The following is a 15,025-nucleotide window of genomic DNA, read 5'->3' on the forward strand; positions in this document are numbered from 1 at the left end:
AAGTAAAACATCCTTTAACCAAAGAGACTAGAGATGGCCTTTGGTCTTTTTAAATTAACGTCTTCAACACTTCTTAGTTTAACTGAGGCTGCACCCATTCAATGATTAAGGCTAGGCTCTCTGTTCTCATAATGTTACTGAGTACCACCAAATCTGGGGAGGAAAAGTACATACTTTTAATATGAATTATTAAAAATTTTTCATCACTTTAAGTCTAAACAATGAACAAAACAATAAATCAAGTCCTGCTTTAACATTTGAGATATAAACGCTTAAACAAAAACTTTAATAGTCTGTATTCATAAGCCAGTAAGAACTAGCTCCAGTACCTCTTGACTTTTAAACATATACAGAGTCCTTTTCTGTTTCTCATAGGAAAATGCCCGAATTGCAATTCTTGAATCTGGGAGTTTAAGGATTCATAATGTTCAAAGGGAAGATGCAGGACATTACAGATGTGTGGCCAAAAATAGCCTTGGGACAGCATATTCCAAACTAGTCATGCTGGAAGTAGAAGGTGAGTTCTACCTGCTCTTGACAGATTAATAACATAAGGTTTTCAAATTCCATTATGGAGGACATATATCTGAATTGGTTCAAAACAGAGGTCACCTAACCAAAGAAAATCTAAAACATGAGTCTTCTATGGTAGAAATGAGGAAATCAAATTAGAAGTCAACAGGAAAAAAAAATTCACTGTATTATAATCAAATATTCAAGTTCAGTAGTCACCCATTGCAACTCAACGAATATTAAGTAATCAAATAAAATGTACAAGGCAACATGGTTGCTGAGAAGACAAAAATTAAAAAAGTAAAATGCCTCCTACCCTCAAGGAGCTGACATTATGCTGAAATAAAAAAGAGACCAACTTCAGAAGTTTAATGGAAGGAGCTCTGGACTTGGGATTAGGAAAGAACTGGTTTTGAATCCTGACTCCAAAAGTGACTAATTCTAGGTAAATCATTTTACTTCCCTGACTTCCAATTTATTAAAAGAGGTACAATAATACCTGTAGTATCTACATCACAAAATGTCATAGAGAATCAAATGAGATGGTGGATGTAAAACATAAATGTTATAAAGCTAACAAATACATAAATCTCAAAACTAAAGTTTGATAAATCTTAAGTTGGAATCATTATGAAAACATCAATGGAACTAAATAGAAACCAGGACATAATTTTGCCAGTTTATGGTTTCCCTGCTTCATCCTTCCTTTCCAGACTAATATTTCATAACTCCCTCCTATCTACATTTTGCTTTCCAGTCAAACTGGATCCCTATTCTCTAGAAGCACATTATTTACAACATAACTACCTATTCCCAGAAGCCTTAAACTACCTATATCTATCTTTCTGAATCATGTTTATCCTTCAAGAAAATTAAGACCAAATGTCACTTCTTCCATAAAGGTTCTCTAGCTCCCTATCTGTCACCATTATAATATCCATATATGAGTTACAGAGAATTATAGACATGTAATTTCCGGACTAGCTCTCTAAAGGACCTTGGGATCAGACAAAGTCCTTGGTCTTAAAGTGGAGAAGTGAAAGAGTCAGGAGAGCCGTGTTTGGTCCAAGATGGAGCTTAGAGTCTGGAGTCTGGAGCCTGAAGTCTTCTGTGGCTGAGAGCTGCTGCTAAGAGCTACAGTTGAGAGAGCCTTCCGTCTCTGGGACTCCCTTAAAATACCCCAGCAAGACTATCTTACGACACCACATTGGGCATATGCAGCTTTAGAACACCACATCACCACATTACCCTAAATATACGCCAACTAGATTGGCCACAAAATTAAATTATATCAAGTATGTGCTTAGAGAACCACCGTCTCCCACCAAGTAAGTACTAAACTACAAGCACCCTGCTGTCTTAGAGTCAAGTACACTCTTTCACCCTTCCAGAGTTCTGCCCACTACATAGACAGAAGACATGGAACCAGGAATGGAAGAAAACTGAAGGAAGTATCAGGGGATAGGCATGTAGGAGTTAAAACAAGGTTATGAACTGGATAGAAAGAGTCAGGGACAAAGCAGAAGTAGAAATTGGGCATAAGTCAGGTAAGTTGAAAACAATGGATAAGACATAAATTCTAGGGGACAGAACAAGGCTAAGAGTCTCATTTTCTAGACAAGCAAGAATTGGGATGCTTGCATCATCTGAAGGGAAAAACAAAGTTTTTGACCATAGGGTCAAAGATCCTGACATATCTGGAGGAAGGAAAGGTACAGGATAAAGCAAGCAAGAGAACAGCTTTGAGGCATTAGGAATGAAAAAGGAGCTTAGTAACAGTGGCTAAAGTTTCCGTGCATCAGGGACACTGAGCTAATAATGATATTTACCTACTGAGATGTCAAATAACACCTTTAACATATAATATTAAATTAAGGGTTCTTGTTTTATTTCCCTCTGATAAATTCTTACTCTCTCTCTCCTTGTGATATTCAGGTGACTCTAAGTTATCAAAAGTTATGCAAGTGGAGTTTTAATAAAAGAGAGCTTTTATTGGGATGGAAAGGTATGGATCATGAATCTAGTGATAGATTCCACATCTGTTGTCTAAAATCAAAAAGGTTTAACACAAAGAGTGAGTTTTTTGCTGTTTAATTTTTTTTTGGCTATAACAACTCATCAATATATCTCCTTTTAGAGAACTTTGGGAAAGTTGCAGTTTGAACTTAGAGAATTGCAGGGAAAACTTTTTTTAACTATTTATTTATTTAATGATGTTAATTAAAACTATTTTAATTTCTTGATGTCAAGAATTCAGCAAACTTTTATCTCCTATGTGAAAGGTACTGTGCTAAACTTTGAGAGAACAAAGAAAGGCCAAGGATAGTCCCTGCTCTCAAGGAGTTCATAATCAGGCAGATAATTATGTACAGATATGTTGTGTACAGGATAAACTGAAATAATCAACAGAAGGAAAATTTTAGAATTAAGGGAGATAGAGACTTCTTAGAGAAGTTAATATTTTAGCTGGAACTTGAAGGAGATCTTTGGGCCATTGAAACATACATATCATATAGTCCTATTAGACTAAAACTTCCATAAAAATGGAGTCTGTATCAATCTAAATTATATATCTTCTCAGAATCTAGCATAGGTTTTGGTACATACATAGAATAAAACGATATAGTTGTTAAATTGAATATATACTCCCCATAATAGCTGAACCCTAAGCTAGCTGCTCACCTGCCTCATGCCCTTAGTACCTAGAAAGTTGAGTAGTAGAAGTAATAAGGAAAAAGAGAAAAGGTCAAATACTGAATGGGCAGATCCTGAATTTAAATCATTTCTATGCCTCCCCCTTTTGTTAAAGTTTCTCTTTGTATTAAAAGAGAGAATTATGTTTTATACAAGAAAATACTTTTTTAAAAAAGAACCAATTCCACAAAACTCACTTCTTCATTTTGTGTTGATTCTGATTTCATAATGAAGTTTTTTTCTTATTTAGCTTGAAAAACAACTTATTTGAAAAAGCAAAAAGTAAAATTAAACTACATGGTTACCTCATAATACTTTTCTGTAATCTCTCTATATAATTATATTACTCCAGGAGAAGGAGAGTACTAGAGAAGAAGCTATTCATTCATCCAACTCTTCCTATTTTTAAAAGCTTCTCTTTTTTCTAAACTAACTATAGTTGTTTCATTTCTGTTTGTTAATAATGTTAGTATGATAATAACAGTAGTTAATATTTATACAGTGTTTTAACATTTGCAAAGCACTTTATAAATATCATCTCATTTTATTATTATAACAATCATGGATGTTTATATTCCCATTTTACAGGTGAGGAAACTGAAGCAGAAAGAGAGGTTAAGTGACTTGTCCAAGGTTCCACAGGGACCCACAGGGTTCAGGCCCCACAAGGTCCCCCAGTAAATGTCAGAGAATGTATTCAAACTTGCGTCTTCCTGGTTCTACATTTACTGCTTTATTCATTAGAATTAATTAATATAGAATTAATTTTTTTATTGAAATTTTAGCTTTTTCTGGGTCATGTAGAAAGAATGGAAATATAATTCAAGAAATTCTAGCTCATTGACTTGTCCTCTTCATTCCTTAACATAGTACTTGGCACATAGTAAGTGCTTAATAAATATTTTTTCCCTTTTACTTTTTCATTCATGTCACTCACTCTCTAGAAAAATAAATGCTTCAGCCTCGCATGTCTTTCCTGCATTATAAAATTTCTTATACCCAAGGAGAGATTTTCTTATAACTTTTCTCCCTAATGACAAAAAGGTGTTCAGTGAGCATTAATGCACAAAAACTAAATCTTTCTTGCCTTGACTTGTAGCACATTGTCTCAGATGTTTGGAGAATCTTTTCTAAGTGTTTAATTTAAACAATATATTTAATAAATAACCACCAACTTCATTTATTTTCTCCATATTGTCCTTTCTCCATGATGCTTTCTGGGGTTAGCAAAACCGAAATGATGTATTAGTTGGAGGTTAGATGCTAGATTTTATTACTTTCCCTTAAATTCTAACTGTATATCATACCAGCACATTACTCTGGAAACAAATGTGCATTTTTTAAGAAATTCATTTTACAAAACTGATGGGAAGTGGAATGCCAAAAGGAATAAAAAGAGTAAAAATATGTTGTCATTTGTCTTTTTAATGACATTAAATAATAATAAATTATATATATATAAATAAAAAAATAATAAATTAAATAATAATCTTTAAAATTATACCTCAGTTTCTCCCTTTGTCAAATAAGAACTTAACTAGACAATCTCTAAGACTTTTTATAATTCTAAATCTATTCTGAGATTTGTTTAGAATCGTAGATTTTGGTCCTGGAAGGGTTTTTGCTGAGTCTCTCTACTTTTAAAAATGAGGATGTTGTGACCCCAAGAGTTTAAGTGACGTTTTTACAGTCACATAGCTAGTAAGTGTCTGAGATGAGATTCAAATCTACGTTCCCCAATCACATATATCACGTTATCAACTAGACCATGCATTGCTTCTGAGTTTGGATTGAAGTTAAGAGAATAGTTTTGAGTGAGCTGAGATCCAGTTTTATGCAGATGGATAAAATACATAAAAATTTCGAAAGCTCAGCAGGTTGGGAACTGAGTAGCCTTAGGTAGATACCATAAAAAACAGGGGTCCACAAAAGATGTGTGTGTTTGTGTGTGTGTGTGTGTGTGTGTGTAAATCCATGAGGTAGGTAAAGATTTTCCTGAGGACTATGAAACTCATTCTCCTCATATATAAAAGAAGAGTTGAATTAGATGAGTTCTAGAAAAACTTTCTACTTTAAAATTCTCTATAACTATGAGCAAGAAAAGAAACTTTTTCCTTGGGCTTATATGTTAGGCTCTCTTCACCACTGAAGGAGCTTGGAGATCCAGAGTTGGATCTGCTTAGCACTATAAAAAGATTTGGATGTTTTGGTTAGACTGGGATCTCTACTCTGATCAATTATATGATAAGTATATCTGCTCCTCTTTGAAAGATATTAGGCAGAATCAATAAAGCCCACTTTGATTTTTTTCACATGCTGTGCTCAGAAGTTGTTTTCAAGAGATTTGAAAATACTAAATCTTTTTAAAAATTTTCTCCATTTACATGTAAAAACAATTTTAACATTTATTTTTTTATTTTGAGCTATAAATTTTTCTTAATAGTTTATGCTTTTTATATCTAGCTTTTTTTTTCTTTTTTCATTTTGGCATACTACTGGAAAGCATTTGCTTTTGGAAGAATCAAATAAAAAGCCTTTTCTTTTCATCCTTATTGCAGTTAATGGTAGATATTGTTTAAAGGGTTAAATGTTCACAAGATACTTCACCTGCTTTTCCCTTTGTTTGTTGTGCAGCTCTTAATATGACAAATGCAACAGAGAGAGGTATTAAAAAGAGACCCCTGTGTGTGCTGTGTGCCTAGTGATTGTGCCAATAATATTTGCTGTGGTCCTATTCTGGGCATCAATTTTGCTTGTTGTGTGCTACTAATAAATTTGATTTGCAGAACTGTGGGCAGAGAATGTTGCAGAGAAATGTTGCCTTTTGGAAGAATGGACAAGCCTTTCCTGACCCCAAACCCTACTGTTAGAAAAATGTGATTTGCATGGTTTCCTGAAATGCATGCAGTAAGGGAAAAGTCGATCTCAATAAGATTGACTAGATTAAGATAAATCTCTTAAGAATCTAAGTGGGACTTTCTTAAAGGCTTCCAAGGCCTTGAGAAAAGAAGAAAAAAAAAAGAATTAACCTAGAATAGACTCTTGCTTCTTTCATGAGAAAATATCCTTCAATATTTGTTTGTTCTGTTTGCATTATTCAAAGTCTACCTTAAAGGTAATATGACTTGGTGGATAGAGAAGTGACCTCAACGCAGAAGAAAGTGGGTTCAGGTCTTATTTTTGACTTGTCCCAGCAGTGTAATCCTGGACAAGTCACTTACCTCTTAGTGTTCTAAGACAACTCGCTAAGATTATGTAGTGTTGAGGAGCTACCAACCTACACTGGAAGAGAGAATTTCCTCATCTGGGAGTTCTCTATATCAATAGAATCAAGCTCTAAGTTCAATTCTTCTGCCTTGTTGTGCAGCTCTTGTGCTACTCCACATGATGGTTTCTCGGGCAAAGTTCCCTCCCAAAGGTCCATCTCTGGCTTTGTCAGTCCTTGTCTTTGGTTATCTGAATCATTCACTTTCAGTTGTCCGGGAGCAAAGCACTCAGTGCCAAGCTTGTTAGAAGCCATGGTCTTGAGAGGTCAGTTTATAAAATATTCCCTTTGATTCAGTGAAAGATTGTAATGACAGCACATTTTTAGTAAAATGGTGTTCTTCAAGCTTTCAAGTCAACAGAAGCTCTATGAACAGGAGAGTGGAGAGCAGTTACAGAAGTGATAGATTCGAACAAATGTTTTCACAAACACAAAAACTGGTAATTAGGAGGAAGGCAGATCTTTGTAATTTTGATGCAGGGAATCTTGGGTGTAGCCAAATGTGTCTCTCTTTTATCCTTCAAGCTTCTTTCCATTATTGTAGCAGCTCTCTAGCAAGTAGGAAAATAAGAAGAAATTAAGAACCTGCTGTTTCTTGACTTTCTGCCTGCAAAGCAAGCATTCCTTTCAAATCAAGTCAATAAATATTTATTAAGTGCCTACTATGTACAAAGAAGGACTGTGCTAAGCACTGGGGATATAAAAGAACCAGTCCTGGCTGTGCAGGAACTTACAACCTAATGAAGGAGACAACATGTAACCAACTATGTTCAAACAATATGCTTACACACATGATAGACTGGAGATAATTTATGAGGGAGATTATAATATTAAAGAAAGGAAAGGCTTTTTGCCATAAGGAAGCAAAGGAAAAAGGCTGTGTTGAAAAGGGTAAGAGTTGAAGGTATGGGAAGATAGCCAATACAGTAAGAGTCAGATGATAGAGTATCTTCTATATGGAACCACAAAGTGACTGTCACTGGAACTTGGAGTATGTGGAGGGGAATAAGACATAGACTAGACTAGAAAGTTAGGAAGAAGAGCTTTAAAAACCAGATAATTTTACAATTGATCTTGAAAGTAATAGCAAGCCACTGAAGTTTATTGAATGAAGAGATGCATAATACCTATGCTTTATAACTATCTATGCTTTAGGTAAGTGAATTAGAGAGTTGAGGGGAGGATGGACTGGAATGGGACTTGAGAAGAAAAAAAAGGTAGAGTAGAATAGACCTTTGATTCTTTCACGAGAAAATATCCTTTAATATATGTTGGTGTTGTTTGCCTCATCCAAAATTCACCTATGAGGTAATATGACTTAGTGGATAGAGACTTGATGCAGAGATACCTACCAGATAGCTATTGTCCAGACTTCCACAACATCACTGCTGAACTTCTGTATGGTTTTTCCACCATAAGAAAAAGAAGGTATCTGATCCATCTTTTCTAGCAGATAGAAGATGATGAAGAAAAGGAGAGATCATCTGGTTTGCCTTTATGAGATTACATTAGAACTAATGTCATTGTTGATAAAGCACAAGATCATACTCCAAGAAGGAATGTGCAAAGATTAAATTGCCAAATTAGTATGCCCACTTTGTAGCTTAAGCCCAGCATAATCTTTCCAGGTAGAACTTTATTGAATATAAGTTGCTTTAAATTTTTTTTTAGGTTTTATTCATGGTTTTGTTTCTATATCACAGGCATTTCCAGTTTCTTCTAAAACACACCACTACTTCCACTACCACCACCATTATCAAGTTAACATACTTTCTCATCAATCTTTCATGAGTGGAATGTCACTATATTACTATCTTAAATGGTCCCCATGTTAATGTTTGATACCTTTCAAATACAAATAGAGACCCTTTGCTATTTCCTTTTCCAGCTCATTTTACAGATGAGGAAACTGAGGTAAACAGGGTTAAATGATTTGTCCAGGATTACTACTAAGTGTCTGAGGCCAGATTTGGACACAAAATGAGTCTTCCTAAGTCTAGGTCCAATTCTCTATTCATTGTACTACCTAGCTGCCTATCAGAACTGTACTTTGGTTTAAATTCAGCTTCTAAGACAAAATCATTTTGTGATTTCGAGTAAGTTATTTAAACTCTTGCTAAGTTGCAGAAAAGGTGCTTATTTGATTTGGTAGAAGAACCAACTCACCAGAAGTCCCATATACTAAGAAAATCTTAGGTATAATCTCTTTTGTGAATGAATAAGAGGGGACCTTTTTGGAGAGGTTAGAGGGTTTGTCTTTAGTCAGGAATCTTTGCATTCAACAAAGTCTACAACACATCTTAGCTGAGGAATCACAAGCCAACCAATTAATCTCAACTCTCAACTCAAAGTTGTTGATGTGCATCTAAGGAGGAAGTTTCCATACTGGTTCTTCCATATATTGATGATATTATAGATCTGGACAAAAAAAAATGAAACTGAAAATTGAATTGTTTTTCACCTATTATTAATAATTATATTATTATTATTAATTAAGAGTTTACATGATTGGTCCAGGAAAAATAATTGATACTGAATTTTTGTTCACATTGCAATGTATCCAACATTGTACCCAGAATTTGGGTGAGAAAACTCCCTAATTTCTCTCTTGAAGGAAATTGATATAATATTGATAGCCACTTCCTCTATGAAGTCTGTTTTAAACATGAGTTTAGGACACACACACACACACAGATATCTATTCAGTGAAATACTTCAATCAAACAACATGCATATTTATTAAGAGCCTATTAGACATTTGACACTGTGAAGTACTAAGAATAGAAATTTTTAAAAAAGTTATTATTGTAAAACATATTTAATAGTATTAAAGGTAGAACTATTACCTATAAAATGGGAATAATTCTTGAACTATCATAGAGGTTTTTTGAGGATCAGATATAATAATTTGCATAGTGCTTTAAATTTTATAAAACCTTTTACAAATATTACATCATTTTATCATCACAACAACCCTTGAGGGTAGGTGCTATTATTAGTCCCATTTTACAGGTAAGGAAACTTAGGCAGACAGATACTTGCCCAAGGTTACAAAGCTGGTAAGTATCTGAGGTAGTATTTGAACTCAGATCCAGGCCCAGTTCTGCATTCATTGCACCACCTCGCTGCCACTGTAATTTTTTTGTTTGTTTGTTTGTTTGTTTTTATTATTTTATTTCCCTCAGTTACATGTTGAACAATTTTTTTACATTTGTTTTTGAAACTTTGAGTTCCAGATTCTCTCCCTTCTTCCCCACCATTCCCTCATCCACCCACATTGCCAAGGTACATGTGAAGTTATGCAAAATATTTTTATAAAAGTTATGTTGCAAAAAAAAAAAACATACATTCCCTCCCCCACAAAAAAAATCCTCAAAAAAATTAAGTAAAAAAAGTATATTTCAACTGCATGCAGACACAATTAGTTCTTTCTCTGGGTTAGCATTTTTCATCATAAGTCCTTCAGAGTACTTGTACAATTATTATCTTGCTGAAAATAGCAAAGTCATTCACAGCTAATCATCTTACAACTTTACTATTATTATGTACACAGTACATTTCACTTTGCTTGACTTCAGTGGAGGTTTGTCTGAAATCATCCTGCTCATTATTTCTTATAGAACAATAACAATATATCATAATAACATACTACAATTTATTCAGTCATTCCCCAATTGATGGGAATCTCTTCAGTTCCAATTCTTTGCCAAGAGAAGACTGCTATAAATATTTTTGTCCGTATAGGCCATTTTCCTTTTTGAAAAATCTCTTTTGGGATTCATGTCTAGTAGTGGTATTGTTAGGTCAAAAGATATGCATGATTTATAACTCTTCAGGCACAGTTCATAGCTTTTGATCATTTATCATTTGGGAAATATAGCACAACTCTATAATATGTATAAAGAATTTTGTAATTTTAAAATGATATATAAATGGGAATTACTTTAGCATCTATGGACCTATTTCATTATCTGTAAAAAGAAGGGGTTGATCTTCTAGGTAGCATTGAAGGTTTCTCCCAAATCCTGACATTTATGTGCCTACTATGTGCTAGGCACTGTGCTAAGCCCTAAGCTATATACTTTTACTATTCTTCCTGTGTCTTTAAATAGTCACTAATCTCAAGAGTATTATTATTTTTTTTTAAACAAGGACCAGGTCCATCAGGATATAGTGACTTGTGGCATAATACTAAGAAACAAAGACAAAATTACCTTGAATTGATTTAAAATACAATGGCAATATTATATATATGTTCTTATATTTCTGATTCACTGTGATTTATTGATGATTTTTGAAAAACTGCCTTTGGGGAAAATGTCTCATTTCTAGAAATGGAAATACTATTTTATCATTTATAAAGATACAAATGCCCATGTTCAGCTTGATTTTGTCAAGGCATGATTTTTAATAATTTTCTTAATTTTGTTAAGATATATTCTATTTGGCTATAAGATTAGAGCCATGCTTAGGTCTGTTTCTCAAATATAAGAGAAGGGTGAAGGTCAACAGACGTCTACTCCATGCTATAAATGGTGGTATGACAAAAAGAACTAACTCTATCTCCAGATTCTCACTTTGCATATTTTATCACTTGATGAAATCAGCTAACTGGAAAGAGAGAAATTTAGCTTTCCTATTCATAACTAGCTGAACTTAGAAACGAAATTAGCCCCATTAATAATTCTGATGCAGTAACAGTAGGCTAAGGGAGAAAGATAATAGGAAGAAGACAGAAGAAGCAAAAATGCATGAATTCATTAATCTTGAAATTTCAATCCAATCCCATTCAATAAAAATTAATTGAGTACAAGCTATAGGAAATCTTAGGATATAAAAGGAAACAAAAAAACCTTGTCCTCAAAGGGCTTATAATCTTTTAGGGAGATACAGATTGAAATTAAATAGATACTAGAACAAGAAATAGAGAATAAATGTGATGACATATTAGGGATAGTTACCACACCTACTATAAAGAGTAGTGTAATGTAGTGTAATTAGTAAATAATGTAGTGTAATGCTAAGAAACAAAGACAAACCCCTCTTGAATTGATTTAAAATCCAATTGCAATATTGTATATATGTTCCTATATTATGCATAGAGAGGTGTGTGTGTGTGTGTGTGTGTGTGTGTGTGTGTGTGAATGGCAAGCAATTAGTTTCTATGTGTTGAAGCACTCAATACCAGTAGTTCTCAAATCTTTTAGTCTCAGGGTCCCTTTACACTCTTAAAAATTATTTAGGATAAAAAAAAATTGTGTAGGTTACTTCTATCAATATTTTCTCTATTAAAATTAAAACTGGAAATTTAAAAAAAATACTCAATTCATTTTAAAACAATGTAAAGAGCTCATTACATGTTAATATAAATAATATACTTTATAAAAGATAACTACATTTTCAAACATAGTTAAATAGTATTTACCTATTTGTAAATATTTATTTATTTAGATTTTTTCTCAATACTATTTTATTTTCCCAAATACATCTAAAGAGGGCTTCTTTCTCCTTCCAGTTATTTGATTCCATCAAGGGATAAACATGCATTTTTGTAAAATTTTGTATGCCAAACAGTTTTTCCTTCCTCCCTCACTTTCCCCCGCCCCAAGATAGCAAGCAATCTGATATAGGTTAAATATGTGCTATCCTTTTAAATATATTTCCATTTTTGTCATGTGTAAGAAAAATCAGACCAAAAGAAAAAAAAAACACAAGAAAGAAAATAAATATGAAAATGCTATGCTTCAACTCACATTCACTCTCCATAGTTCACTCTCTGGATGAGATTGGCATTTTCTATCCCAAGTCTATTAGAATTGCCTTGAATCACCTCATTGTTGAAAAGAGCCAAGTCCATCACAGTTGATCATCACATAATCTTGTAGTTATTTTGTTCAGTGTTCTCTTAGTTCTGCTCATTTCACTCAGTATCAATTCACATAGGTCTTTCCAGACTTTTCTGAAATCAGGCCACTCATCATTTCTTACACAACAACAATATTCCATTACCTTCATATACCATAACTTATTTAGTCATTCCTCAACTGATAATCATTCACTCAATTTCCAGGGTTTTTTTTTGCCACTAAAAAAGAGTTGCTACAAACATTTTGTGCAAATTTAATTAACATTTTAATAGAAGACAGATGGATTCTTGAATTTGTGATATTATATAGTTTGGGTTGAAATATGTAAAGAAAATTTGACTTCACAGAAATGTGTAGTTGAAAAAAAAGAGAAATATTAACAAGTTAGTATTATTATGAATATAGCTCTGACTTCAGAACTCTTCCCCCCCCTCTAAAAAAAAAGAGGAAAGGTTTCAGAGACTTCTAGGAATTTTTGGATCAAACACTTTGAGAATTTCTGGTCTATAAAAATTATTTACAATATATTTATTTACAAAAATTATTTACAAAATAATTTACAAACTAGATAACTTAGGCAGAAAAATCTAAGAAAACTATGATAGGGGAGCCTGTTATACATTCTTGTGCTTCATGCTATTATTTCTACCACACTTTTTTTAAAAAGTACCTTCAATGGAACTAATATTTTAAAGCATTTTGAAGGTCTCAGTATGTTTGTCTAGAAATCTCGAGAATCCAGGAAGTGATCATGGCAAGAAATATTGTAAGTAGTAGGAAGAATATTGGCTTAAAGAAGACCCTTGAGTTTGAATGCACTTCAGCCACTTGAGCAAGGGACTTAATTTCTCTAAATTCTATATTCTTTATCTGGAAAAAGAGAATAATAATTTCTGAACTACCAATCTTTCAGGATGTTGTAAAAAAAATGTAAAATGTTAAGCATTACACAAATATGAGCTACAATTACTATACCATTGGTATCATAGTCACATTATCTATTCCCTAATTTCTCTGCCATCCACTTCTTAATAGGTCATCCTCTAAAAGTAGCACTAACATAGGAGTTTCAGTTGTACTTAATCATTAACATATGCTAATATAAGTGTATTACATAGTCTAAGAATTAAACAAACAAACAAAGACCTTTCTCCTGGAAACTCAGCAATTCACCATTCCATTCTATTAAAATCACAAAAGGAAATGTGAAGGTAGATGGAAAAAATGAGGGTAAATTAATCCAAGATTTCTAAAGTTCAAGTTTCCATTGGCTTATTGCCAAACATTTAACTTTATTAAAAGCGTATTAGCTTAAAGGCTCTTAATTGCCCTATATTTTGTAATTCTGAACTTTATATGAGAAATTGACCCCATATCCCTCCTCTTGCCTGGATAACTTAAGTCAATTTTATTCTTGCTGGCAGTTTACTCAATGCCCACAAGTTTGTGCATTCTTCTCAGCTTCATGCATATTTTTCTTTTGCACAGGTGAGTACTATTAGCAGAAAAATAAAACATACATGAAAATAGAAATTATAAAAGATAAGGTAATTATAAAATAATGTTTTAAAATATTTGATTTTACTTATTAATGGTACAAACATATTTTCTCATTAAGTCTTAATAATGTGAAATTGATGTTATTAAGTATATTTCATAATTTTTTGAAAGACCTCTGTGTATATATTCAGTATATATGTATGTCCATAAGTATGTATTTGTAACTAATTATTGTTTGCTAGTAATTAATCATTCAATTAAATTGATAAACATAGCTAGCCAAATAAATACATTTCTCTTTAAAAATACCCTTCCATTAAAAGATACACAATACAAAATTCCATAACTTGTAAGCAAACTTGTTAGCTTTTCAGCTAAAGTTTCTTTCCATGTAGATATTTACCATAGATGATGGAAAAGCAAGAATCAAAAGTGATTTTTTTACTTTAACTCAAGAAAAATTTCCACAATTACTTTATTCCCCTTAAATTTGGTTGCTGCTATCAGCTGTTTCTCTCAGGCATATTTAAATGGGCCCATATATGAAGGATGAATAAGAGTATAAGATTGTTGTATTAAAATGAATGAAAAGGAGGCATGGTACTGTTGTAAGCATGTTCCAAATTAATTATTACAGAAAACCACAGGTTACAACCCATTTACCCCTTTCCATTGGTTGTTTGCATGACTCTTAAGATTATGACATTGCCACTTAAAAGGGCCTATAGATGCCATTTTGGGGGCCACTGGTCAAAAAAAATGAATCCTGTCCATTTAATTGTGTCATATCACTGAATATCAATGGGATGAACAATTGCTTGTACTAAGAATTGATTCTGAGAGACAGCAAATCACATAGCAAAAATAATGTATGCAATAACAATATTTTAGAGAAAAATAGCTTTGAAAAATCTGAGAGCTCTGATTAATGTAGTAATAAACTGAGTTCAAAATAATGAAGACAAAACAAATAACTCACCTCCTGACAATGAGATGACAAACTTGAAGATACATACATTTTTGTATATGTCCAACATGATAATTGGGGGGGTCTTGAACTATTCTTATTCAAGGTTTCTTGGTTTGTTTGTTTTTTAATTGTTCAGTGTTGCTGTGTAGATAGTAGGAAAACAAATTAATAGAAATTTTTAACTTGAAAAAGTAAAAAATAATAAATAATGTATTT

General features: G+C 32.9%; 1 protein-coding gene across 1 annotated transcript in view; it reads left to right on the forward strand.

The window, feature by feature from the left end:
* Window positions 1-15,025, forward strand: part of MUSK (muscle associated receptor tyrosine kinase) — a 190,980-nt gene that overhangs the window by 81,099 nt on the left and 94,856 nt on the right. The window contains exons 5-6 of the mRNA XM_031945386.1: window positions 376-517; window positions 5,842-5,871. Of these exons, the coding sequence (XP_031801246.1) occupies window positions 376-517; window positions 5,842-5,871 (172 nt within the window). The remainder of the gene's footprint in view (window positions 1-375; window positions 518-5,841; window positions 5,872-15,025) is intronic.

This window comes from Sarcophilus harrisii, chromosome 1 (assembly GCF_902635505.1).
Source record: "Sarcophilus harrisii chromosome 1, mSarHar1.11, whole genome shotgun sequence".
Taxonomy (NCBI): Eukaryota; Metazoa; Chordata; class Mammalia; order Dasyuromorphia; family Dasyuridae; genus Sarcophilus; species Sarcophilus harrisii.